Source organism: Doryrhamphus excisus, linkage group LG2 (genome assembly GCF_037039965.1).
Source record: "Doryrhamphus excisus strain RoL-2023G ecotype Guam linkage group LG2, RoL_Dexc_Guam_v1.1, whole genome shotgun sequence".
Classification (NCBI taxonomy): Eukaryota; Metazoa; Chordata; class Actinopteri; order Syngnathiformes; family Syngnathidae; genus Doryrhamphus; species Doryrhamphus excisus.
In genome coordinates this window covers 809,471-833,461 of record NC_136358.1, presented here as the reverse complement: position 1 = coordinate 833,461, position 23,991 = coordinate 809,471, and the positions used below count along the sequence as shown (strand labels likewise).

Here is a 23,991-nt window from a genome sequence, read left to right as displayed (position 1 = left end):
AATGGCTGATTTTTAAAAACTTTATTAGTGCAGAAATTAAGCATGTTGGTAACCTGTAAGACAAAACCCAGGGCAGACTTGCCAGAACAACAAGGGTACTCAAATGTTGAACCATAGCAACCGTGAAAGTGGGTTCAGCAACAAGGAAAGCGGTGTGAATAGTGTTTGAATGGTCAGTATTATCGGTTATTCCTCGACTAATTGCTTTGGTAGTTGAATAAAATGTCGACGCGGTGCTTCAGTAAGTGGGTATGAATATGAATTGATGAGGTAATAGTTCATTTCCTCGTTCACGTGCGCATCGCCTTTGACTCCTGCTCAGTGAAGTTAGCCTGGCTAGTTTGCTGTATAATAAAGGAGGAAAAACGCTAACCTGCTGATGGAAATAATGTAAATGTGTATGTTTTGAACTGTTCAAGTTTTGAAGACAACTAATAAATAAAGACCTCACAAAATAACATTCATTTTTTGTGTTGCAGGAATTCTATTTATACATCTAATAGTTCCGTTCATCATTATCATGGATGATCCCACAAATGGTGAGTCTGTGTTGTAGTATCCACATAATGGAGGTTAACAGCATAAGGGCACAGGGGAGTTACTAGAAAGGGAGGGAGAGACATAATTAACAATGGAGGTGTTAGCCTCAAAGGATGTCTCTGCAGGTGCAAGACCTGGCTGGCATTGTATACACGGTACTAGGCTGTTGGTATTAAAGCTGTTTACACAAAAAACACAAACCATACATAACTACTGTCACAATTAAATGATGAATAACATCATTGTGAAATTCCTGACATGTTCCTTTCCAGATGTTCAGAAAGAGCTGGAGTCGGTGGAGGCAGAGCTTGAGTTGGTGGAGCTACAGATCGCGGAGCTTCGTGAGAAGAAATCCGAGTTGACTTCCCGTAAGAATGTGCTGCTGTGCAAACTGGAAGATGCCTGTGAATCTGCATCTGCATCATCTTCATCAAGCCAGTCTTCCAAAGCTGGTTCAGTCATGAACAAGGAGGAAATGGAGCGATATGATTGCACAGGTACGCAGCCCGCTCTGACCATCATTTAAACACATGTTGAGGATTCACTGTAGTAGATGTAGTTATTATAGTAACATTTTTTTTGGGATGTATTGGTTCAATAGTGGCCAGAATATTTGTTGCATGGGTGTTTTTAGACCTGTATGATAAGTACATGCAGAGGGTATCTCATTGGTATCTCACTGCTTCTGCCACAAATGGAAAACAATGGATGGGTTAATAGTGATAATGCACTGTGTAATATTGTTATGTACCCCTCAATAGGGTTCTAAGTGTTTGCTCTGTAAAGGGCACTTATTTTTATTACTTTCAGTGTATTATTTTATGTTCTGTTATTGTTTTTATTGACTTAAAATATTTGTTTTCATTTTTTTTCCCCTTGCCAGATTTTGCGTGGTCTACGGATGTTACTCGGCAGCTAACAGAGTCGTTCCAGCTGTCCAAATTCAGACCCCTGCAGCTGAGGGCCATCAACCTGACAATGGCAGGGAAAGATCTGTTTCTTGTGATGCCCACTGGCAGAGGGAAAAGCCTCTGCTATCAGCTCCCGGCTATTTGTTCTGACGGTACACTGAAATCGGAGAACACATCCCACAATTGATGAAATGCAATAATGTTGTATGTCATTGGAATACACATGGGTGAAGAATGTGTGTGTGCACCCAGGTTTTACATTGGTCGTCACCCCTCTGGTGTCACTAATGGAGGATCAGATCATGTACCTGGAGTCCATTGGGGTGTCAGCAGTAATGCTGAATGCTTCCAGTGGCAAGGTAATACTTTGGAACCCGTTTATTTTCACGTCCCTTGGAAATAGGCAGTGAAATCACAAGAAAGGCACCCATACCAAATCCCAGTTATACTTCTTATCTCTTTACAGGAACACTCTAAGGCAGTAATGGCTGGTATGATTGACAAGAAGGCCCCATTTAAGATGATTTATGTGACTCCGGAGAAGATTGCCAAGAGCAAGATGTTTATGTCTCGTTTGGAGAAAGCCAACAATGCCTCGTTGCTGAGTCGCATCGCTGTGGACGAGGTACACTGCTGCAGCCAGTGGGGACATGACTTCAGACCAGGTAAGGGCATCTAAATGTTAAAAATGAACACCAGGTTATTTTTATTAAGCTGGACTATTAACTCATTTGCCTCCAAAGACATATTTAGAAGTTTTTTTCAACCCGACCACTTGCTCCCAAAGACATATTTGCACATCTTTTTTGCACGAGAGGCACAGAGAGGTGATGATGCAACTCTACAATAGCATGTTTGATGCAGTTTTAAAGGGGCCCATTCTGCTTTTTTCCACGTTTCTGACATATAAATGTAGTTAGAATGTTGTATTTTTGTGTTAAATGATGCCAAAGTTTGCGACAATGAGGTTTGCACATTTGGAAGTGAGCGCTGAAAGATGTTTGGGATGGCTCAAAATGCTCAGTTTCCAAAGGCGTGGTAAAACTGTTCCTTTGTGACATCATAGAGGGTGGACTTCCTTATATGGTTCATAGTTCAGTTCATAGTATCTGATATTTTGCTCAAAATTGCCTTGCCTCTTCTACTGCTGATTACTAAAGAACATCTTTCTGGTGAAAGATGACAGTCTAACCTTTCTTTTGGTACATACCATGTCTCTATCGCCGTAGAACACAATATTCTGTGTGTTTTGAAAAATCTGTCAAAATCATCCAAAATGGCCGGTACCGATAGGGACGGCTTTTGAAAAAGTGCTGTGATTGAGTGAGTTAAAAGCGTATGTGTTACCTTCTGCAGATTACAAACTTTTAGGCATCCTGAAGAGGCAGTTCCCCAAGGTACCACTGATTGGGCTCACAGCCACAGCGACTAGCAGCATCCTCAAAGACTGCGGCAAGATTCTGTGTGTAACAAAGCCAATCACACTCACGGCCTCCTTCAACCGAAGCAATCTCTACTATGAGGTATAGTAGTCGTGACAGCAATACTTTAAAATATGAAAATAGTTTATGGTTATGGTAACGTTCTAGTTAATTTTAAATGTATAAAGAAGATAAGATTACCTGTTTACGCCTGCACAATTCCATATATAACACTGATGTGGGTACACGCTGGACCGGTCACCAGTCTATCACAGGATACATATGAACAAACGACCATGTGGTAATCTCAGCATCTTTTTGTCTCTCAGGTTTGTGTTAAATCTTCTGACAGCACATTAATAAATGACATTGCCTCACTGATTAAGAACCGATACAAGGACCAGTCAGGTAAGCGTGAATACTACACTACAGCAACCCTCAAAAAGGCTTATAATTCAAGCTATGAATTTGAAGGGAATAAAAATAATTGTATTCTTACACCACAGGCATCATATATGTGTTCTCTCAGAAGGATGCAGACTCCGTGTCTGCTGAACTCCGACAAAGGAATATCTTGGCCTATCCCTACCATGCAAATATGGAACCTGATGATAAGTCTCGTACTCATCACAAATGGACCTCTGGCAAAATCCAGGTATGTGGAATTTATGACGCTCCAGAAGTGCTCCAAAAGTCAAACTTTTTAAGTTGAATGTGCTAGAAGTAAAACAATCCGGAAGGCAAAGAAAACTTTTTCAAAAGTATAACAAGGCAGACACTGAACCTCTGAACTGTAGAGTCTTGGATAAGAACATCCTGGCCTCAGCCAGAACACTGAAGGTAGGTCATAGGTGGGTCTTCTGGTATGATTATGACCTGAAACATAGAACCAAGGCAACAAAGGAGTGGCTTAAAACCTCTTCAGACGTGCATTTTTGATGGGTAAAAAAAACTTCTTCCTTTACTCCACACGCACATAAAAACTAAGTGGACACTTTTTTTTGGTTATGTTTTTTTCTAATTTTTCAATCCATCTTTCAATCCACTCCGCCATGATCATCTTATCGGCTTTCATGCAATCAAGGATCAGATGTGAAACATAATTTCTTGATTGTGATTGGCTCATTGGGAACCAATCATGAACCAGAAGTGCTGACATCACCCAAATCCTGTGTTTCTATTGATTGACAGACGTAAATATGTCACATGCACTTTGGGTCTGAAGGGTTTTAAGACAGGGATTCTCAACTAGTGGGTCCAGACTCAAAAATGGGTCTCATACAGCTTGTCCAAAGTATTAATTAAGAATATTATGGTAATGGTAATGGTTTTATTTCATTTGAACATGCATCAGATTACAATTGAGTGCATCACATAATCATTTATTATTGTTTATTAATAATAAAAAATACAAAACAAATACCAATAAAAGTAATATATGGTAAATACAAAAATACAACCAATGTTTGACTTGTTTTGTGCATATTTATTTTATTAAATGTGTTTCTGTATAGTTTCTCTATCTCCACTGTATGTCTAAAGTGCTATAAAGTTTAACATGAGTGTTGGTGCCACCAGGTGGTGGTCGCCACGGTGGCATTTGGCATGGGCATTGACAAGCCCGATGTCAGGTTCGTCATCCATCACACCATCAGCAAGTCAATTGAGAATTACTATCAGGAGAGTGGGCGTGCAGGTACAGTAGACGCACTAAGATCACTAATAAGTCAGGAAAAAATGGTCAAGTTTGTCAATTGTCAATTGCAGGTCGAGATGATCGTCCAGCAGACTGCATTGTCTACTTTGGTTTTGCGGATATCTTCCGCATCAGCACCATGGTGGTGATGGAAAATGTGGGTCAACAGAAGCTGATGCAGATGGTGTCGTACTGCCAGAGCGTGGACAGGTACTGTCGGGTACTGTCGCGCCTTCTCAGGACTTCACACCGTAATCCTATAAAGCCTCACGGGATCTTTTTCTTGCTGTTGCCAGGTGTCGCCGCTCCGTCATGGCTGTTCATTTTGACGAGGTGTGGGATGACGTAGGATGCAACAGCATGTGTGATGCTTGCCGCAATGGAAAAGGTTTGTGTGAAATCCATCTCTTCAGGGGGGAGACCTGGAAGATTGCTTGATAAAATCCAGGCAAAGCCCCTCTTACTTAGCGGCAGTATTCATTCATATTTTTCAAAGGATTGTTCCCTTGTACTTGGCTGGTAATAACATTTGTATTCATACCTCCGGGCGGCCTTGTAGATCAGATTAAGATTAATATGGGAGTTAATGAAATTAACACAGGAGATGGTGCAAGTACCCTGATTAAAAATTTTAATATTTTATAACCCAAAACTATGTACTTGTATCAGTGGAAAACCTATACTGAAGTAACTTAATAGGCTATGATTTTTTTGTTTTGTTTTTTATAGTAATACCACCCTCCTGTTATCGTCTGACCACCATGTCGATATTTTCAGACTTCCTTACCGTGGACATTACCCAACATGCCAAGGAAGTGGTGCAGATTTTGGAGCTGGCAGCATCCATGCAGGAGAAGCTGACGCCTCTAAAGTTGGTGGAGGCCTGGATGGGGAAGGGCCCCGCCAAGCGCAGGAAGTTAATCGAGACCACCACTCTGTCTCGGTTACAGGTTGAGGATGTGGTCATCCACCTGCTGCTCCAAGAATACCTCAGGTTACTTTTCATGTTATGGGGAGTTTTAAAAAATAATATTAATGGATGGAGACAGAGCAACGCAAATGTGGAATGTGCGCCAATGTTGCGTTGTGTCTGCTTGTTTGCATTAAGGTGACGCCATTCAAAATGGTTTGACCATGGCTTTACATTTATTTGCATTGACTATGAGTTTTTAAGGCATTTTACCCCTCCAAAAATCACAGAATTTTAAATTCTGCACCAAAATTGAATGGTTTCTTAATAACTATGTATGTAACTATGAAAATGTAACACCCTGTTTAGAATACCCTCTTCTAGAATAGAATATGATATGATACTATGAAATTAAAGTACATACAAGTCAGTGTATCATTGTAGGACCTTACATAAAAGCTATAAAAGAGCCTAAAAACATAACAATGGTGCCATTCAATATGGCACCATTCAATAGGCAAGAAAGAGGATTTTTTTTAAATGATGATGTGTAATACTTTGAAATACCATCTTTCATTGTTCTGTCTGTCGCAATCAGGGAGGACTTCAGTTTCACTCCATACACGACTCACTTCTACTTAAAACTGGGCCGCAAAGCGCCCCTGCTGAAGAGCCCCACTCACACGCTGAGCATGAAGATGCGTGCAACATATGCACACCATTCAGGGGTAGGTTTTAATAAGTGTCATTTGAATTGCTTTAGTCAGGTGTTACTTTATGCATGACCATTTATTTGCTTCAGTGTAGAGAACGTATTCATATTTCGATATTTTTCAGCAAAACCAGTCCCAGATATTGAATTGATTTAGCAAAGTACACCCAGTGCGACCTCCTCAGATGGCAAGTCCTTATTTCACAGCCTCAAAATGCAGAGAACGTGTTATATATGAGCTCTATTATCAGAATTGTATGCAGTTTTCTAACAAGGACTAGAGAAGCTCGGTTGTCTTTAAAAAGGACGCAGGGAATAAATATCTGGCTCTGATTTTCATGCTCCTTCTTAACCTTTTAGCTCTCCTGGTTGTGAGAAATGAGTGATTTCAGTCCATTCTCTTTGTTGCATTTTCTCTAACCACTTTCTTCCTTCTTCCAGTGGCTATAGTGTTTCTTTCATTAGTGTCTGTTAGAATATTCTGGCATTTAATGTGTGCATTAGAACATCTTAAGGTAAGTCACCATTGAATCAAATGCTTTATTATGTGTTTGTTTATTGCTGTGTTTTATTTGGAAAATATTGCATTCAGTGACATTTCATTTGTTACCGCAACATAAACGCAACGTTCCAAACGCTCCAAACACAGAAATGATACAAAACCAAAAACACACAAACAACATAAAACAAGAGGCGGGGTACACACCTTGGACTGGTGGCCAGCCCATCACAGGGCACATATAGACAAACAACCATTCACACTCACATTCATACCTGTGGCCAATTAACCTAGCATGTTTTTGGAATGTGGGAGGAAACCGGAGTACCCGGAGAAAACCCACAAATGCATGGGGAGAACATGTAAACTCCACACAGAGATACCAGAGGGTGTAATTGAACCCTGGTCTCCTAGCTGTGAGGCCTACGTGCTAACCACTTGACCACCGTGCAGTCCAGTCACACAAATCGTCAATATCAAAATATGTAGTTACAAATTTCCATGGAACTTATCACTCACAGTGATGGGTTTTGACATCTGCGCAATGTGGGGTTGGAACCCCAATACCCGATTATAAATGAAAGATGAAACAATCTTAATGCACAACATAATCATCAAACCATGTTTATGGTGTTGATGTGGTTTTTGGAGCGTTTGGACGTTGCTGCATGTTTGCCCCAGTCGGCCGCCATACTGCTTAATCATCAATGAAAGGACTTGCGTCACGTAATTTACAGCAGAAGAATATTCATATAGTCAGCTCAGCACGGAGCACCTCCATCTGATGATAGCAAATAACTTTTCCAAAAATATAGATAATCTTGGCGAGGGATTGCTAAACTGAGCAATCAACTGTGCGCTGTGAATGTATATTTTGACGATTTGGTTGTGATACTTGTGCAATGAGGACAGGCGTGTCTTTTATCGCTGACTGTGATATGTGAATTTTAGAAATCAATATTTAATAAATTTAATATTTTTGTGGTTACAGCATAAATATTTTTGTTACAATTATTAGAGCTCTGTGGACACTAGACAGAATTATTCTTTGTTTGCGCAGGCTCCGGGATCATTGCAAGGACACGCCGCTTTAAACAGCGCATGCTACCAAGCTAACTAGTTAGCCTCCAGTTAACTAGAGGGTTAACTAAAGGGTTTCAAACTGATTGGGGACGAAGGACGAAGCCAAAAAGTTACCACTTCCACACGGAATGGGAGGAGAACTTATTTTTCACTGTGATGGCGGACCATGTAATCTAATGGGTGCAAATAGTCAATAGGAATAAAGGAATAGCGACTAATTGTAATTGAAGCTGTAAGTAATAATGTAATACTGCGTGCCAGACTTTGAACACCCCTGCCTTTTCTGTAGTGGTATTACGGTATTGGAGGAATCAAGTTATTTGGGCATTTGAAAGTCTCTGAATAATAATGATAATTATTCTTGAAACCACATGCTCAGTTTAGCAATCATCCTTATACCTCGTGTTGTTTCCCTTCGGGACCATGCCCTCCTTTTGGATTTGAAATCCTGTGGATGGACATATGCAGCTATTTTCTTGATTGATATCCACATCGTCCACAGTCCTCGACGAAGTTTAAGCCCTCTCAGGTAAAGACTGTTGTTAATGGCCAACAGGTAAATACCACGGGAGACCAGGGAAAGGCCCAAGTGCTAAAGAGATCAGTTGAGAGTGCTGGAGAAACCCCAAGAAAGTCCAAGAAAGTCAAGGCAGACCTCACATAGTAGCACAACCCAATCCCACCCAGAGGAGAAGCTGACTAAGTACAGTCTATCATTCTTTTATTCTGCTCGTGGCATGGCAATCTACAGATACTGGAATGTGTGGTTTTTTTTGTAAATCTTTGATAAATGGTTCCTCATCTTGTATCGAACACAATTCATTCCGAAGCGCTGCAGTTTGTCATTTGTTTGGCCGTCAAAACCAGTTTTCTGAAACAAATTAATCAGTTGCTGTCAACCCAAAAATTGATCTTATTATTATTATGTGTTGTATCATTGGAAAACCTATACTGAAGGGACAGGAACAACAGATTTAAAGCACCATCCACCAGTACTAGCCTGGACTTGTTTCTCAGAAAGTTTGTGTACTAAACAAATATGCACATTAGCACTCAATAAGGTTTATGCTTTCCATGTAGTATCGGCATTAGGAACCAAATATTAGGTGAAAGAAAAAGTGTAAAAATACAAAAGTACAAAAAGTACATTGTGAGACAAGAAGGTGCCGGTGAGTTTTCTCCATGTGTATTATTTTCATTTTTTTATCTATAATAATCAGTAAGGATGAAGGAAAATTTAGGAAATATGTGCCATATTTCCTAAATTGATATAGTTTTCGTCAAATTTAATATAATTGCGTATCAAATTGTTTACCAATTTTTCATTGTTACTTATTATAGATATAAAAAATTATATCTGTGATTAACTGGGATTACAAGTTAACAATGGACAATGCGATTAATTGTGATTTAATATTTTTAATGGATTGACAGCTCTAAAATGGACACATTTATTCTCACAGTACAACAAAATTTTACAATATATTCCGAAATGATCTTGTAATGTCGCAACATCTAAAAGGTGTGTTATGAAGTTCAATAAGTATAAATTTGTTAGAAAGCCAATGATCATAAATCATCATAAAGATCACATATGCTGTTCTGGGTGTGATATCTTCTCCCTAAATGTATAAAGGTCTTTCTTGACATTTTTATTATATGTGGTTGATGCAACAGCTTATTTTCAAGTTCTTCTATAACACTTTTTTTTTCTTCCAGGATGCTTCACCTTCAAGTAAGGAGAATATTGATATGGCCACTGACTCCATTGCCCCTTCAAAGCAGAAACCAAAAGCCCACAAGGACCCATCCAGGCAAACTGAAGACAAGGGGACACACGTTATGGCCCAACATGTTTTCGAGGTGGACGTTGAAATGAACGTACCAAAATGCAAATCCACCCCCCCTCAAAGAGCGAGAAGGAAAACCCACGCTGACGGAACGTATGTGGTGGCTTCACCCACGGCATCCAGCTCCCCATCCCGGGCTTCCGTTATTTCCAATACTGCAGCGGAGGAGTTGTATGACTTGAGGAAGTACTACAGCAAACAGCTTCGGAGGATAAACTACATCTCCCATGAATACCTGGGCCAGCCCGCTGAGGCGGGGGTGCTGGCTTGTATCCGGGAACCGTTCAAGTCCCTGCGACTGCCACGGAGGAGGACTATCACCCAGACAGCCCGAAGTCTTTGGACACGTGTCAGTGGGCGCAGAAGGCTGGTACACAGGTGAACTAATCACAGTTTTTTCTCCTGCAGTTTTATTGGAAAACATACAAAAAAAAGAAAAAAAAAGTCTAATAAATTGACTGGGCATTAATCCGTCGTTTATTGGGATTAATTGGTTCCAGACCCAACGGTGATCAGTGAATTTCTGCAAAGTAGGATTCAATATTTCAGAGTATTTTTCATAGTTGCAACACAAAACCTGTTACTAACTTTCTAAATCTGACATTTACCATTATTAGAGCCCTCTGGACATGATATAACATCCCCATAGTCACCTTAACACTCATTATCCAATATAGGAGATAAGATCCCTCAGTGGGGAAATTTGCATTGCACAGCAGCAAGAGTACAGAATCAGTTAAGCAGTATAAAAATACACAATATAAAAAAAATAAACAACCCAAGTATTAACAAATCAACACTTATATACAATACAGTATGCAGGTAATATGAAACAAGATGAAATATATGACCAGTCTATACACTATGAGATGTTGCTAGTGAGATGGCCAGAGATGGCCGAGGGTGGAATTGAACCTTGGTCTCCTAGCTGTGAGGTCTGCGCGCTAACCACTCTACCACCGTGCCGCCTTTGGACGAACATAATATGTCCAATTTCTCTCATGAAATGTAAATAAGACAATATGCATGTCTGTGTCCTCTACGTGAACCATTACACCGTGTTTCGCCTGGTTGCGTATGTGCAGTACTACACTTGACATTATCATCCTACTGCTTATATTACAGTACAGCCCCGTGACCATCCTGCACCAACACAGGAAGTTAACAAACTAGCTGTGATTGGGGGTACGGGGGCATAATTTAGATTTCTTCCTCCACCTTTTTGGACTTTTTTTTTTACATTACCTCAAAACCTGGCCAGTGTATGAATAATATTATAATAACATGTCTTAGCTGTAGCTGTTTGTGTTTCGTGACAAGTCGGGGAATGAATACTAATCCCCGTTGCTAAAGTTAAGATGCATCCTGCAAGGTGATATTGATTTCACGGCTGCTGAATGTGTGCATGGTGTTGCGTCTTAATGAGCACATTTTTCTCACGTACAAAGGATTGCATGCTCTGTTCCATCTGCACTTGTCTGATGGGCACCATTTTCAAAACTGAAAGGATGGAATGTGAAAGACTGATCTGTGCTGATTACTCCCTGAAGGAATCCCGTACATCTGTCTGCCTTTTGGTCCACGTCTTGTCTTGGATTTTCCCCGAGTGCACAAGACAAGTTCATGAAATTGAGTTGACTCAAACAGACCTGGTTTGTTTATGACCGCATAAAAAGTCCTCCGGTCATATACAGACAAGAAAATCCGATATCACTCATTCAACTAAGATGAACTGCACGGAATCGGGATAACATATCAAACAATCACTGATACGATGTGCAACATGACCAAATCACACAAGTCCTCTCTGTTAGAAAGTCCATCATTTACATTGCATTGTTAGGGCACAGACCTCGCAGCTAGGAGAAGCCAGGGTTCAATTCCACCCTCGGCCATCTCTGTGTGGAGTTCTCCCCGTGCATGCGTGGGTTTTCTCCGGGTACTCCGGTTTCCTCCCACATTCCAAAAACATGCTAGGTTAATTGGCCACTCCAAATTGTCCATAGGTATGAACGTGAGTGTGAATGGTTGTTTGTCTATATCTGCCCTGTGATTGGCTGGCCACCAGTCCAGGGTGTACCCCGCCTCTCGCCCCAAGACGGCTGGGATAGGCTCCAGCACCCCCGCGACCCTCGTGAGGAAAAGCGGTAGAAAATGAATAAGGCATCTGTCAAGCTGAAACAGCCCCAGACCACCACACTACCACCACCATATTTTACTGTTGGTAAACTTGTCTCGTTTTCCCAGAGGTCTTGGGGATCAAGCCTAATGTTCTTTTTACACCACAGCCTAAAATATTTGTACTATATTTTCTATATTCAAACAAAGGTAGACACAAAATCATTCAATACATTTGAAACATTTTCAAGTAAAAAGTATTTATATAAGTTATAAATGAGCTCTGTCAACAACTGTGAAACAATGTAGACCGTCTTTACTCTGCACTGCCTCAATGAGCATCTCATTAGGGAGTCTGTGCTAAAAGGCTCTGTAATCCTCCAAGAACCTGCCTTTGTTGGGGTGCTGGGGATTAGTCGCTAAATGGTTTTAACCGGGAGGAGTCAACAGCACTCACAGCAAATGTTTACACAGTTGGACCCTTCCGATTGGTTGACATCGACACGAGCGGTTGAGGTCGTAACCAAAACCAGCCATTAACTGGCAATGGGTGATATTTTTTACAAATAATTCTTAACTTCTCCAGGATCTTTTCTTTGTTTTCTGGCTTAACCAAGCCAGACATTGAAGGTGTAGGATCAGCTGTAACATGAAGCTGGTTAGTCAAGTCTCAAGTCTCTTCCATCTCATCTTCACATTAGTAAATCGTGTTGTACGTGTACGATGCTTACAGTCTGTGCGTCATACTAATGATACGTTTACGTCGATGTAGCTAACAGAAATACAAATAAAATTCAAGAAGAAAAGAATGAATTTCAGAGGAGCCGATGGAGCTGTCATGACGGGAATAGCCACAAATAAGGACGGGATCTGATTTATTTCACTTTTTTTTTTTTTTTTTTTACAGGAACAACAAACCAGATAATGTATATGTGAAATGAAATCAAATCCTTGAAAAAGAACTATTGGGTCTGTCGTTTTTATGGTCACTGTTTCAAAGTGGCACTCAAACATAGCACCCCAGAAGCTATCATTTCCTCCTGAAAATTATGGACAAACTCTAAAGTGTTTTGCAGCCCATTATCTGCAAATGGTTGCTTTTAAAGCCTGAATTACTCCTGCTGTCTGCGCTGACCTGGCAAGGTTGTTATCAATGAACGATGGCTGTGTCAATGAAGGCTGTGATCTCTTATTGGTCAGTGGACTGGACTGTTTTATCTTGGCTCTTATCTTCTATCTCAAAACCTGTGGAGGAATTGTGGCCCGATCATATTTGCAGAATTGTTGTCATTCATCCACATTGGAGGGTTATCCATCATGAAGAACATTTTTGAGTTCATGCCACAGCATCTCAATAGGATGGATTCAGGTCAGGAGTCGTTTTCTTCAGAGGTGGACTTGCTGATGTGTTTTGGATCGTTGTCCTGCTGTAGAACCCAAGTTGGTTTCAGCTTAAGATCACAAACAGATGGCCAGACTTTCCTCCTTTTATCACAGCAAGTCTTCCAGGTCCTGAAGTAGCAAACCAGCCCCAGACCCTCACACTACCACCACCATATTTTACTGTTGCTATGATGTTTTTTTCTGAAATGTTGCCTTACTTTTACACCTTCCAAAAAGTTAAACTCTTGTTTCATCAGACCACAGAGTATTTTCCCAAAGGTCTTGGGCATCTTGCATTGAGGCAGTGAAGACGGGTGAAGACGGTCTACATTGTTTGACAGTTGTTGATAGAGCTCATTTATAACTTATTGTTGATATAAATACTTTTTACTTGAAATGTTTCAAATGTATTGAATGATTTTGTGTCTACCTTTGTTTGTTGATCATGTTTATAATCAGTACAAATATTATAAAAAGAACATTAGGCTTGTCACAAAACATCTCGATGATCCCCAAGACCTCTGGGAAAACGAGTGGGTGAGTGGTTAGCATGTAGGCCACACAGTCAGGAGATCAGGAAGACCCGGATTCAAACCACTGTGAATGGTTGCTTGTCTGCATGTGCTCTGCGATTAGCTGACGACCTGTCCAGGGTGTACCCCGCCTGTCGCCCGGAGTCAGCTGGGATAGGCTCCAGCATACCCGTGACGATGAATGGATGATAATTTTTTGCTAACTGTTTTTTTGGCTATTTTTAAATTGACCATAAATCTAGCACTATTTTCGCAATAAAAATAATTAAAAACACCTTCCGAAAATAGAGGCCCTACTCTTTTCCGGTGAAACTATAGATGAGGCTTTGACACAAAGCAGAGTGGGGGTTGGTTTACAAAGCAGAGTGAGCTGGTACGACGAAGAAGTATGACGCAGTTTTAGTATTTTGGGTCTTTTGTCAGTTTGGGCATTTATGCTGTGTTTTTGTTTGATGGATGTGGAGGAGTTTTTCCTGATTCAAGGAGGGAGGAAGCCATTTCAATCCCAGTTAGCCATAAACACAAAATGGATGAAGGTGCTTTTGGTGTGACCTTTTATGGCGACCAGTCCGAGACCCTAATCATGTTGTCTGATCGCCATCTTGATATGCCACACCTGCCAGGCGGTGAAGAAACGCTCACTAACTCAGATTTAGACAGATTTGTGATCAATAAGCCGTTTGTGTACATAGAAAAAGTTTTTGATCTTTGAGTTCAGCTCATGAAAGACGCAAGTGTTGCTTTTATCTTTTTGGTGATGTATAATAAGACTATACTGATTTTTGTGTCTGGATGACGGACATCATGTATTCTGACGGATGATCAATACATGAAGAAACACTGTAAAATACTCTGCCATCTGACAGACAAAGCCTTAAAAATGAGCCCCTCATTACTGAGCATTAGCGCCGTCATTAGCTTGCATTAGGCCTCAGAAAGGGATTGGGGATTAGGCTGTTGTGCCTCCAGCAGGAGATATGCTTTAACCTGGCTTCAATAGGATGGAATATCTGGTATATTTAAAAGCTTATACCACACAATATACAAAGAATAAGACAATAAATAAAAAAATAAAGTCAGACAATCGCAGGAATAAAGTCAAATTGTAAAATAAATGTAAAAAAATGACTGAATTTGACCAGAATAAAATAACATTGCAATGATTAAGTTATAATGTTGTGAGATGGGGCCTGTTGTGGATCATAACTTTGCAATATTGTATTTTTTTTTGACTCGGTATTGAATCGATATCAAAATGTGCAGTATCGCCCGCAGTTAAACTGTCAGTAAGGTATTATTTATTAAAAGACATGCAAACTCTAAGCACAACACAAGTCTTGCATAATTGGAGACGCCTCCTGGCATTTTGGCAGAAATCATTTGCTGGGTGTCTCCTCTGTCAGGGTGGCCGATACTGCTATCGATTCCGATACCTAGTAAATACAGCACCGATATTGATACTGATTTCAATTCTTACTTGAAATTTGTCCAGCTCATTGAATGTTTTTGTGATTTCATTCATTCATTTTCTACTGCTTTTCCTCACAAGGGTTGCTGGAGCCTATCCCAGCTGTCTTTGGGCGAGAGGCGGGCTACACCCTGGACTGGTGGCCAGCCAATCACAGGGCACATATAGACAAACAATCACATATTTTTTTGGAATGTGGGAGGAAACCGGAGTACCTGGAGAAAAGCAACGCATGCACTGGGAGAACATGCAAACTCCACACAGAGATGGCCGAGGGTGGAATTGAACACTGGTCTCCTAGCTGTGAGGTCTGTGCGCTAACCACTTGCCCACCGTGCGCCCGTTTTTGTTATTTGTACAAACTTATTATTTCACAATATGTAAATATAATACAATAATATAATAACATTAACAAAATAATAGTTTCATTTTATTACATACAAATAAGTCATTCAAATTGTTTGGATTTTTGTATACAATTTATACAATTCACAATATACTACATTTGACTATTCCATACAACTATTATATTGTATTGTATTTATATGATATTATATGATATTATATGATATGATATGATATGATATGATATTATATTATATTATATTATATTATATTATATTATATTATATTATATTATATTATATTCCAACAATTTCCATACAACAATATCAACAGTGTAAGAATAAACATAAAAGAAAAAGCGAAACGCTAATATCGATCCAATAAAGCTCCGATCGATATTGGGATTGATCCGCCCACTCCGAAGTCTCCTCTCCTCGGAGGCGCGTTCCCTGCTCTTCCGAGGCTCACGCGGGCGGGCGGACGGGCACGCGCTTGGCACGGCGCCGCGCACCGCAGCCCCGACACAGCAGGAGAAGACAGACATGGCGGCGGATCCTAACCCGGACTGGCTCTCCTGTCTTCCCCCGTCTTGGAGTTACGGCGTCACCCAGGATGGACGTATATTCTTCATCAAGTAAATATAGCTTGGATTTGTGGATTCTATCACACGGGCCTGATTATTATTACGAGTTGGTGTGTGTTTTTTCGACGCTTTGATCACCTTTTCCCTCCGTTTTTTCTCCCATTAACAGCGAAGAAGCGAAGAGTACAACCTGGTTGCAGCCCGTAAGCGGAGAGGCTGTCATAACGGGGCACAGAACAACTCCTGGTAAGTTACATGTGGCTTTTTAGGCGTATATTTGTGCGAAAAGCAGCCCCTCAAAAGAAGAAGGGCCAGTGGAGAAGTTGCAGTCAGAGAGGAGGGCTCACTGCAGCAAAGCAACAGCCTCCTCTGCTCTCCTCAAAATCCACCTGGACACTTTGCGACACACTTTTTAACTACGTCTTTTTTAACCATATTTCCCCTCGCTTTGCTGCACTAAAAACCGCATGTGGGTGTGTGGGTATTGGAAAGTAATTAAAAAAAACATGAGCGCTGTAAAGAATCCAGATGCATGCGTGCATGGAGATTACCCGAACATGTAATGCAGACCTCGCAGAAACGCAATCGAGGTGTTGGAAACGCAACACACACCAAAAAAAACCCCAAAAAAAAAAACATGAGCTTTCCCATCCAGACACTGCATCGCTATGCGGGAGAGTGTGTATGTGCGTGTCGGTATGTGTGTTTGCACATCTGTAATGCTGTTTATCTCCCCTGTCCTTTGCAGATTTACCAACAGGATGGGAGGAAGGATACACATTTGAGGGCGCTCGCTGCTTCATCAAGTGAGTTGGGGGGGATTTATGGGTACAGATGGCAGTGATGCAGCAGCCGTGGGGGCTGAGGTCGAGCTTTGTTTGGCAGACATTCCATTTCCCTTTTCGCCCACCAAGCTCCCTTGGAGGAATCCTTAATAGATGTGTTTGTTTCTCCTGTAACACAACTTGTCGTTGTGTGCTGATGTTGTTGAGGCCTGTTGTCCTCTTGCCCTTCACCTATTTTCTCCACACACACACACTTATAATCCAATTATGCCGTCAGTTAGACACAAGTTTGTCAAACGAGTGTGACTCAGAGCCGAACAGGCTCTACTTGTTGGTGTTTGTGCAGACGTTTATGTGTGTGTGTGTGTGTGTGTGTGTGTGTCAAGCTTGTTGCGCACATTTCCATTTCTCCACTGTATCCCTCGGACCTGTTTGGCAGCAAATTGGCTTGGTCTCGCCGTCTCTGAGAGGCGACTGCTCGGCGTTCAGTCTGTTGTGTGACTTTCCCCCAGCTGGGGTTTGTGCATGTGGCCATTTTGAGAACAGCAGCCGACATGTATGGTGAGTTAATATAGCCGCTCTAAAAATAGCATCTCTCATTGGTATGTATGGATGCACGGAGAATGCACCCCGGCGTGCATGTATACACAGGCATGGCAGTACCTGTAAATGTACTGATCATCTAATGGGATGGGCTGTATTACTGGGAATGGGGGTGCGTGGATCATCATTCAGGAGGCCTTTCATGGGAAGAAATGTAGATATTCCGTCATTTTATGATAGAGGTGCGTTTTTTTCCATTATGATCAATAGCGCCCGTCGTTAAGATTTACCAGTAGTGCTGCGATTGTAACGTTTTGTGTAGAATCGGATTGCAAGGCTGCAGAGAAAGAATACTAGGCTTCAATGAACAGCTCACAGGTTTGGTTCATTTTTGAGTACGGTAAGGGAACAAAATGCAAAACGTAACAGTGCTTAGCTTTTATGTAAGCGGCTGTTATGATTTTTAAAGTGAAACATGGAAAACTGGTGATCCTCCAGGGTAGATGAAGTCATCGTTTAATTTGCATAATGAGTCGTGACTGACACACATGCATGTCATTGTAATGGACGCTGTAGGATTGAGGAAAGACTTACTGTATGAAGTGGCGGTGCCAAATCTATTTATTCGTGGGGCCCTAAATCAATTTTATTTTTTCCCAAATAAAGTTTTATGTTGTGGAGCTGGGTGGAAGCCTAAACGTGCTTTATTTCACTTGCACAGCTTCAGCGGCCATCATAAAAAAATCTTCCTTACATTAACAAGCGGTGAAACACAACACGTACACTCATACGGCGGCCTAATCGCACACACACACAGCCGCACTAGCATGCTCTGCTAAACTAAGGCGCCTTAATTTGTTTTTTTGCCAACTCGGTGTGACTTTGACATGTTTAGTTTGGGAGGGCTCAGGCTAGCGTTTGTGGTGAGATTCAGCAACGGTTGAGCTATTGAACTTCCTCCATCTTCTCACGATGACAGCATTTCATTCGCATTATGTCAGTTTCCACGAGATTCCGTGTGTTGGGAAAGTGAGATTTACTCCTTGTCACTGCCACAAGCCATTTTGAGCACAACATCCAGGTAGTGACAGTACACTCCATTTTGCCGTACTACTCAGAGGAGAATGTGCTTATGAACACCAAAGACTAAAGTGTTATTGATACACAGCAAATGTTTGCATAACATTATGTTATATTAGGGGGGCTGCCATCTCGGAAGACTAAAGAGGACCTATTTTGCATTTTCCACTTTTATGACCGATAAATGTTGTATTCTCGTGTTAAATGATGCCAAAGCGTCAGATAATGAGGTTGCCGCTTTTTGTTCTATGGACATCAATGCCATTTGGACTTCCTTATATGGGCTGCACTCAGTTAAAGGCAGACCCACAGATCCAGAAGTCCTCGGGAGCTCTTGAGAGTGTGACCAATCACAGCAGAGTGGGTGTACCTAGAGGAAGGGCGGGGGTGGAGTAAAGTCAAAAGAGCGTTTGGGTCAGAAGCAGGAGGTCCGTGGAAACACTGCAGTAAGAGGTGCAGATGCTGGAAGATCTAGAAAGCCTACAGTGTGTAGCTGCTCGATAGGAGTCCACAACTCGATACAAAGCGCAGAAAAATGAGCATAATTGATCCCCTTTGATGGACAAAAAAGTAAAATAGTAAAAGTGTGTATTTATCATAATTTTGATTTCATTTGACTATGATAGAAATTTGACCAAAAGCCATGACAAACTGGAACATTCTTGACAACTCCCTCGGAAGATTTATTTGACGCGTGATTTTCTATTTACCAAGAACATGGCGCGGCTGCAGCAATGTCTTCCCAAGGTCTTCAAAACATGTTTTTTTTTCTGGCTGCCAAGATTTCCAAGCACATCATAGAGGCTGAATCTCTGTGTGGCTAAATTATTTCTCTCAACCTCGAGAGTCTAGACGAGGGGTTTGAAGCACCGCAGCGCTGGAGATTTTTATCAAACTGATGTCGAAGCAGTGGTTCAATAAGATACTGACCTCAAAATATGTGTCATGTTGTGAATCCTTGTTGGAATTGAAGGAACTTCATGAAATCACTCTTACCAGGTTGCTTGTTTGGCAATGGAAAGAAAACCATCAGATTGCCATAGCCACCGGATACTTGTAAACCCAAGTCCTGCTCTACTGTGTTCTTATTAGTACAAATAAATGAATGCGGCGGCATGGCTCAGGTGGTCGAGACGCCGTCTTCCAACCTTAAGGTTGCTGGTTTGATTCTCAGTTCCCTCATTAACATGTCAAAAGTATTCTTGGGCAACATACTGAACTCCCAGTTGCTGCGGATGCTGTTTTCCTCTTCTGGGCTCCAAAGGGTTAAACTGACATCAACATGCAGTAGATTATGTTCTGAGCATGAACACGAGACTAATAATGTCTATTTTTGACTCGCTAATCAAGCCTGGGTTACGCTGCGGTGTCTCGGTTCGCTCCTATCTTCCTCCTCCATATCTTTCTGCCAGCTTGACTTCGGCTTCCCTTCTGATTTCTGATCAATCCCATTTTTCAAAAGCTGTCCCTGTGTCCATTTTTGATGATTTTTGACTTATTTTTCAAACTGCACCAAACATGTTCTCTTCTTTTGTAGAGTTGCATCATCACGTCTTTGTGCCTCTCGCGCAAAAAAACCCCAGAAAAGACATAAATACGTCTTTGGGAGCGAGTGGTCGATTTATTAAAAAAAAAAAAACACGATTTGAAAAAACGTATTCACTTTAGTCATGAATGAGTTCATTGCAATTGTTCACTCTGGACACAGGAAGCTAACAAGGTAATTGGATAGAAGCACAATCAAACCTTGAGCCCTATTATATGCTTCACACACTTATTAAAGGCATTTGAAATGGTAAAATATATAGCCACTCTCCACTAATGATTAATAACCAACGATGATGACATTGGCTTTGCTGTATGAAGGCGGTGAAGGCATGTAGGGCGCAGTGCCAGCTGACACTTGAAACAGAAAGTATAAGGAAGTATAAGGTACACCAATGTGTACTGTATTCTCTATTATGCGGTCAATTAGCATGCAGCGTTGATCGGAGCTAGGCCTGTCACGATAACAAATGTTGCTGTCTCACAAATGATTATTCCTGATAAACAATATTATTGTAACCGTATATGTCGATGTGAATCAGCAAATCCGAGGGATTTGGACTTGTGTGTTTTGCCCAAATAATGTAGGCTTGATAGCAGACACAGGTGGCTGAATCGCAGTTAAGCAGATTTATCATTTGGGAAGGTTTTGTGTATGTGCGTGTTTGGCTGTATGTGTGCTTGTGTCCTTGCTTTGTCTTGGCAGCCTCTCAGCGCTTTGGGAATCTCAGAAAATAAACAGAGTAACGCTAATGTGGCCTCGTTGTCCCCCATGTTCCAGAAAACACTTGTGGTGTATTCACTGCACCAAAAAAAAAAACAGAACTTAAAGTGTTTGCCTGTAAGTTGATTGTTCAAGCAAGGTGTAAGAAGCGTGCAATGCATTGACGGATGGATAAATGCTCTTTTTCTTGGGATGTTTTTTCATTGTAGCGTGGTGAAGTGGTTGTTGTTCTGCATCTTATGAAAATATATTTATAATGGAATACGTGTTCTGAACTTCTGTTTCAATACCTGTATTGCACACCACAATACGGCCTGTAGACAACTTCCCATAGCTCTGCTGGTTACGGTCAAGTAGGGAACTTTTTTGTTGTTACCATAATCAAGACATGATTAATCAACTCATTCATTCATGAGGCGGGGCACACAAGGCGATTGATCAACTCATCAATTAATCAATTGCACTCTATTGACCGTTGTTGAGGACACTTTGAACATATTCTAAATAAACACAGTGAGAAAAATTTGAACAAATTGGACAGCCTCCGTATTGGCAAACTGAGGCGGTGGTGTTTACTTCCTGGTCATGGAACTTTGGACAAACTCTACGCTCTTCCCAGGATCGTTGAGGGTGTATGGGAGTTTTCCTAACCAGTCTACATATGTTTTGTGACTTGGAGAAGGCATTCATCCGGCTTCAGTGACACTTGAATAAGTTAGTACGTACCCCATGAACAGGCTATCCACTTGTGGCTTTCCTGTGGGACAAAAAAGAGCTCCTAACTAACTACATTGCTGGTTTGTGTTGAAAACAAAATGTCACGGTCGTAAGAGTCGCATTTGAAGTCTGAAGAAACTAGAGCGAAAAAAAAAGTTCTCCCTTTCTGTGGGGCAGTTAGGAAGAAATAAATATGAGGCTAACTGTTTTAGCTAGCTTGCGATTGTCTCAAGTCCCCGCAGCATAACAGTTGTGGTGTAAACAATGAATAATATGAGTGTACTATAGGGATGTTTTTTCATGTCTACTAATACTGTTAAAAAATACTTAGAAAGTCATAAACAGGCTTTCTATTCTGTAACTGCAAATACGTATATTATTTCTTTTATATCCAACTCATTTTAAATTACGTAGTACGTAAACACTACAGCTCTACAAGATCATGAGGTAATGAGGAGATCCAAATCAGTCCCTTTACAATCATAGGGTGGGGGCTTGTTGTGGGGGGGGGGGGGGGGGGCAGTAAAATAGTTCTTGAATAGGTCATTGGCTTGGTGGGGCAGATCTTCTCATAAATTGTTTCCTGTACAATCTAAGCACACACATGCAAGTACGGAGACGTTTTTGACTCATTTTTGAACTGTATCAGATTGCTGAATATTAATATTTGGGGGGGGTTGTGTATTCTCTATAACCAGTGGAGTGATTTAGTCAGTATTTCAGTTTTTCTTGTCACTTTATGCTGTGCAGATATGATGTGAGATTTCATTATCTATTATAACACCTAGAAATTGGTTTTCATACACTGTCAGTGTCCACACCATCTGCATTTATATTTTGAGTATCAGTCCAAATAATATTATTTCCAATGATATGAATTTTATTGGTTCATTTCCACTTTGATCGATTTCATTAGCTCCACTTGCTGCATTTTCTTTCTCCGCTGAACACAATGTAGTAGCGCCATCTGCAACTCATACTGAAAGTATTTTCAGGCTTTGCAGATGTCACTATATAAAATAAGACAACATTTTATCCCAGCATTGATCCCTGCGGTACGCCGCACATTACACGATGACGTCTGTTCTCTCAACTTCACCAATTGCTTCCCGTTCTCGCATGCTCACATACACCAAGCGGAAGATCCTCATTTGGCTAACTTAACATCCTGCAGCGTGGCGTAGTCGGATGATGTGCTCTTATGTAAAGCCTGATATCGGAGCTCGGTGTGGAAAGCGTGATAAATGTCATTAGAGGGAACGTTGGGCTTGTTGGTGCATTTCCATGAGACCGTGCTCCTTCTAACATCTGCTTGCACTTGCTTGCCTCAGTTTCATGGCTCATTGTACAGCAGCGGTGTCCAAATTGCGGCCTGCGGCACATTGTTGACATTAAATTACACCAAAAAAAGCTGAAATGTTGACACGAATAACCAAGCTCAACACAGCTTTGTCTTAAATATACTGTATATAAACTTTTTTTTACAAAATGTAAACAATAACATCGTGCCTCCAAGCATTCTTCCATTTTCATAATATTTGGACACCAATGTTGTAGAGCCTCATGAAAAGGTTTGGCAAGGCTATCAGACTAGTGGTAGTAATGCTGGATCACATGCAGATCTTGAGTTATTTTTGGAATGCAAAAGGCTACAATAGCGAGGGTGGTGTCTCACATTGCCTCTGTCAGGGTCTCGACTTGGTCCCGACCAGCCCCGGTCTTGTTTTTGACGATTCAAATGGATTTACGTTGTTCTTGGCTTTGTCTCGCACTGCCTCAGTTTCATTTCCTCAAGAGTTTTTGTCACCATGCGATAAATTGCTTACTCCAAATATTTTTGGTCTCTCTCCCATTTGTTTCTGCATTTTCAAGGCCTACTGAGAACCTCCTTAAAACCCAACAAAATGTAAATATGTCAATTCATGCGGTTTTTCAACTGGTATTAAAATTTTGATCAGGAATGTTGTTTTTTGTTACGCAGTCATGTGAGCCTACAAGCGTTGGTCCAAAGCAAACAGATAATGTGAATAGGATTTTGAGGCGATCCGTCTTCTCTGGAATCAATACAGGGCTTATGCTCGGTTGATGATGATGGATGTAAAAGCAGCCGATAGAAGCGCAGACTTATGCGTATTCATTTTAAAGCGTCTGCTGTACGGCTACAATTAAAATGGTCTGGTCCTCATGTGTTCACACATCACTTGTCCTGTTTTTGCACACACACTGCGGGTGGATAATGTGAAACCGACTGTGTAAAGAGCTACGCTCCCCACATGAGAATATTCCCTTGCCACAGCCTAAAACCATAAATCAGATGAAGTTAGCTGTGCAGTCAAGCACTGTTCTCCCTCTGGGCTCAGCAGATAGGTGTTGAACCACCACTACAGCCCGTTTACACCGTTATGTTATTTCTTCTTTATTGGATGGAAGGAATCTGGACTAGAGCGACAAGAGTGTTCCACAAAATATGTGTTGCACTACTGAAGAAGCATAAATTGTAAAGTTCTAAAGGCTGTGGGGTTGAAAGCTGCACTTTTTTATGGAA

The 23,991-nt window shown here is 41.1% G+C and overlaps 2 protein-coding genes across 14 annotated transcripts in view; both read left to right on the top strand.

The window, feature by feature from the left end:
- Positions 1 to 33: 33 nt before the first annotated feature.
- recql (RecQ helicase-like) lies at positions 34 to 10,091 on the top strand. Of its 2 annotated transcripts, XM_058068797.2 has the most exons (16): positions 35 to 172; positions 480 to 539; positions 813 to 1,037; positions 1,424 to 1,603; positions 1,704 to 1,810; positions 1,918 to 2,116; positions 2,808 to 2,974; positions 3,202 to 3,280; positions 3,379 to 3,527; positions 4,451 to 4,568; positions 4,640 to 4,778; positions 4,865 to 4,956; positions 5,346 to 5,562; positions 6,077 to 6,206; positions 8,329 to 8,475; positions 9,492 to 9,641. In XM_058068797.2, the coding sequence occupies exons 2-15, from the start codon at positions 521 to 523 to the stop codon at positions 8,434 to 8,436; spliced, it is 1,929 nt and encodes a 642-aa protein (XP_057924780.2). In that variant the 5' UTR covers positions 35 to 172; positions 480 to 520; the 3' UTR covers positions 8,437 to 8,475; positions 9,492 to 9,641. The 2 variants fall into 2 exon arrangements, with proteins under 2 accessions (XP_057924779.2, XP_057924780.2); XM_058068796.2 differs by lacking the exon at positions 8,329 to 8,475 and having other exon boundaries at positions 34 to 172; positions 9,492 to 10,091.
- A 5,866-nt stretch (positions 10,092 to 15,957) lies between these two features.
- LOC131126458 (pleckstrin homology domain-containing family A member 5-like) overlaps positions 15,958 to 23,991 on the top strand; it is a 66,701-nt gene continuing 58,667 nt past the window's right edge. For 10 of the 12 annotated variants that reach the window (XM_058069013.2, XM_058069001.2, XM_058069010.2 and 7 more), the window contains exons 1-3: positions 15,964 to 16,103; positions 16,222 to 16,298; positions 16,801 to 16,858. In XM_058069013.2, coding sequence (XP_057924996.2) covers positions 16,012 to 16,103; positions 16,222 to 16,298; positions 16,801 to 16,858 — 227 coding nt within the window. In that variant the 5' untranslated portion in view covers positions 15,964 to 16,011. Of the gene's footprint in view, positions 16,104 to 16,221; positions 16,299 to 16,799; positions 16,859 to 23,991 lie in introns of those variants that run through there. The other 2 variants (XR_009129157.2, XM_058069011.2) reach the window with 2 other exon arrangements.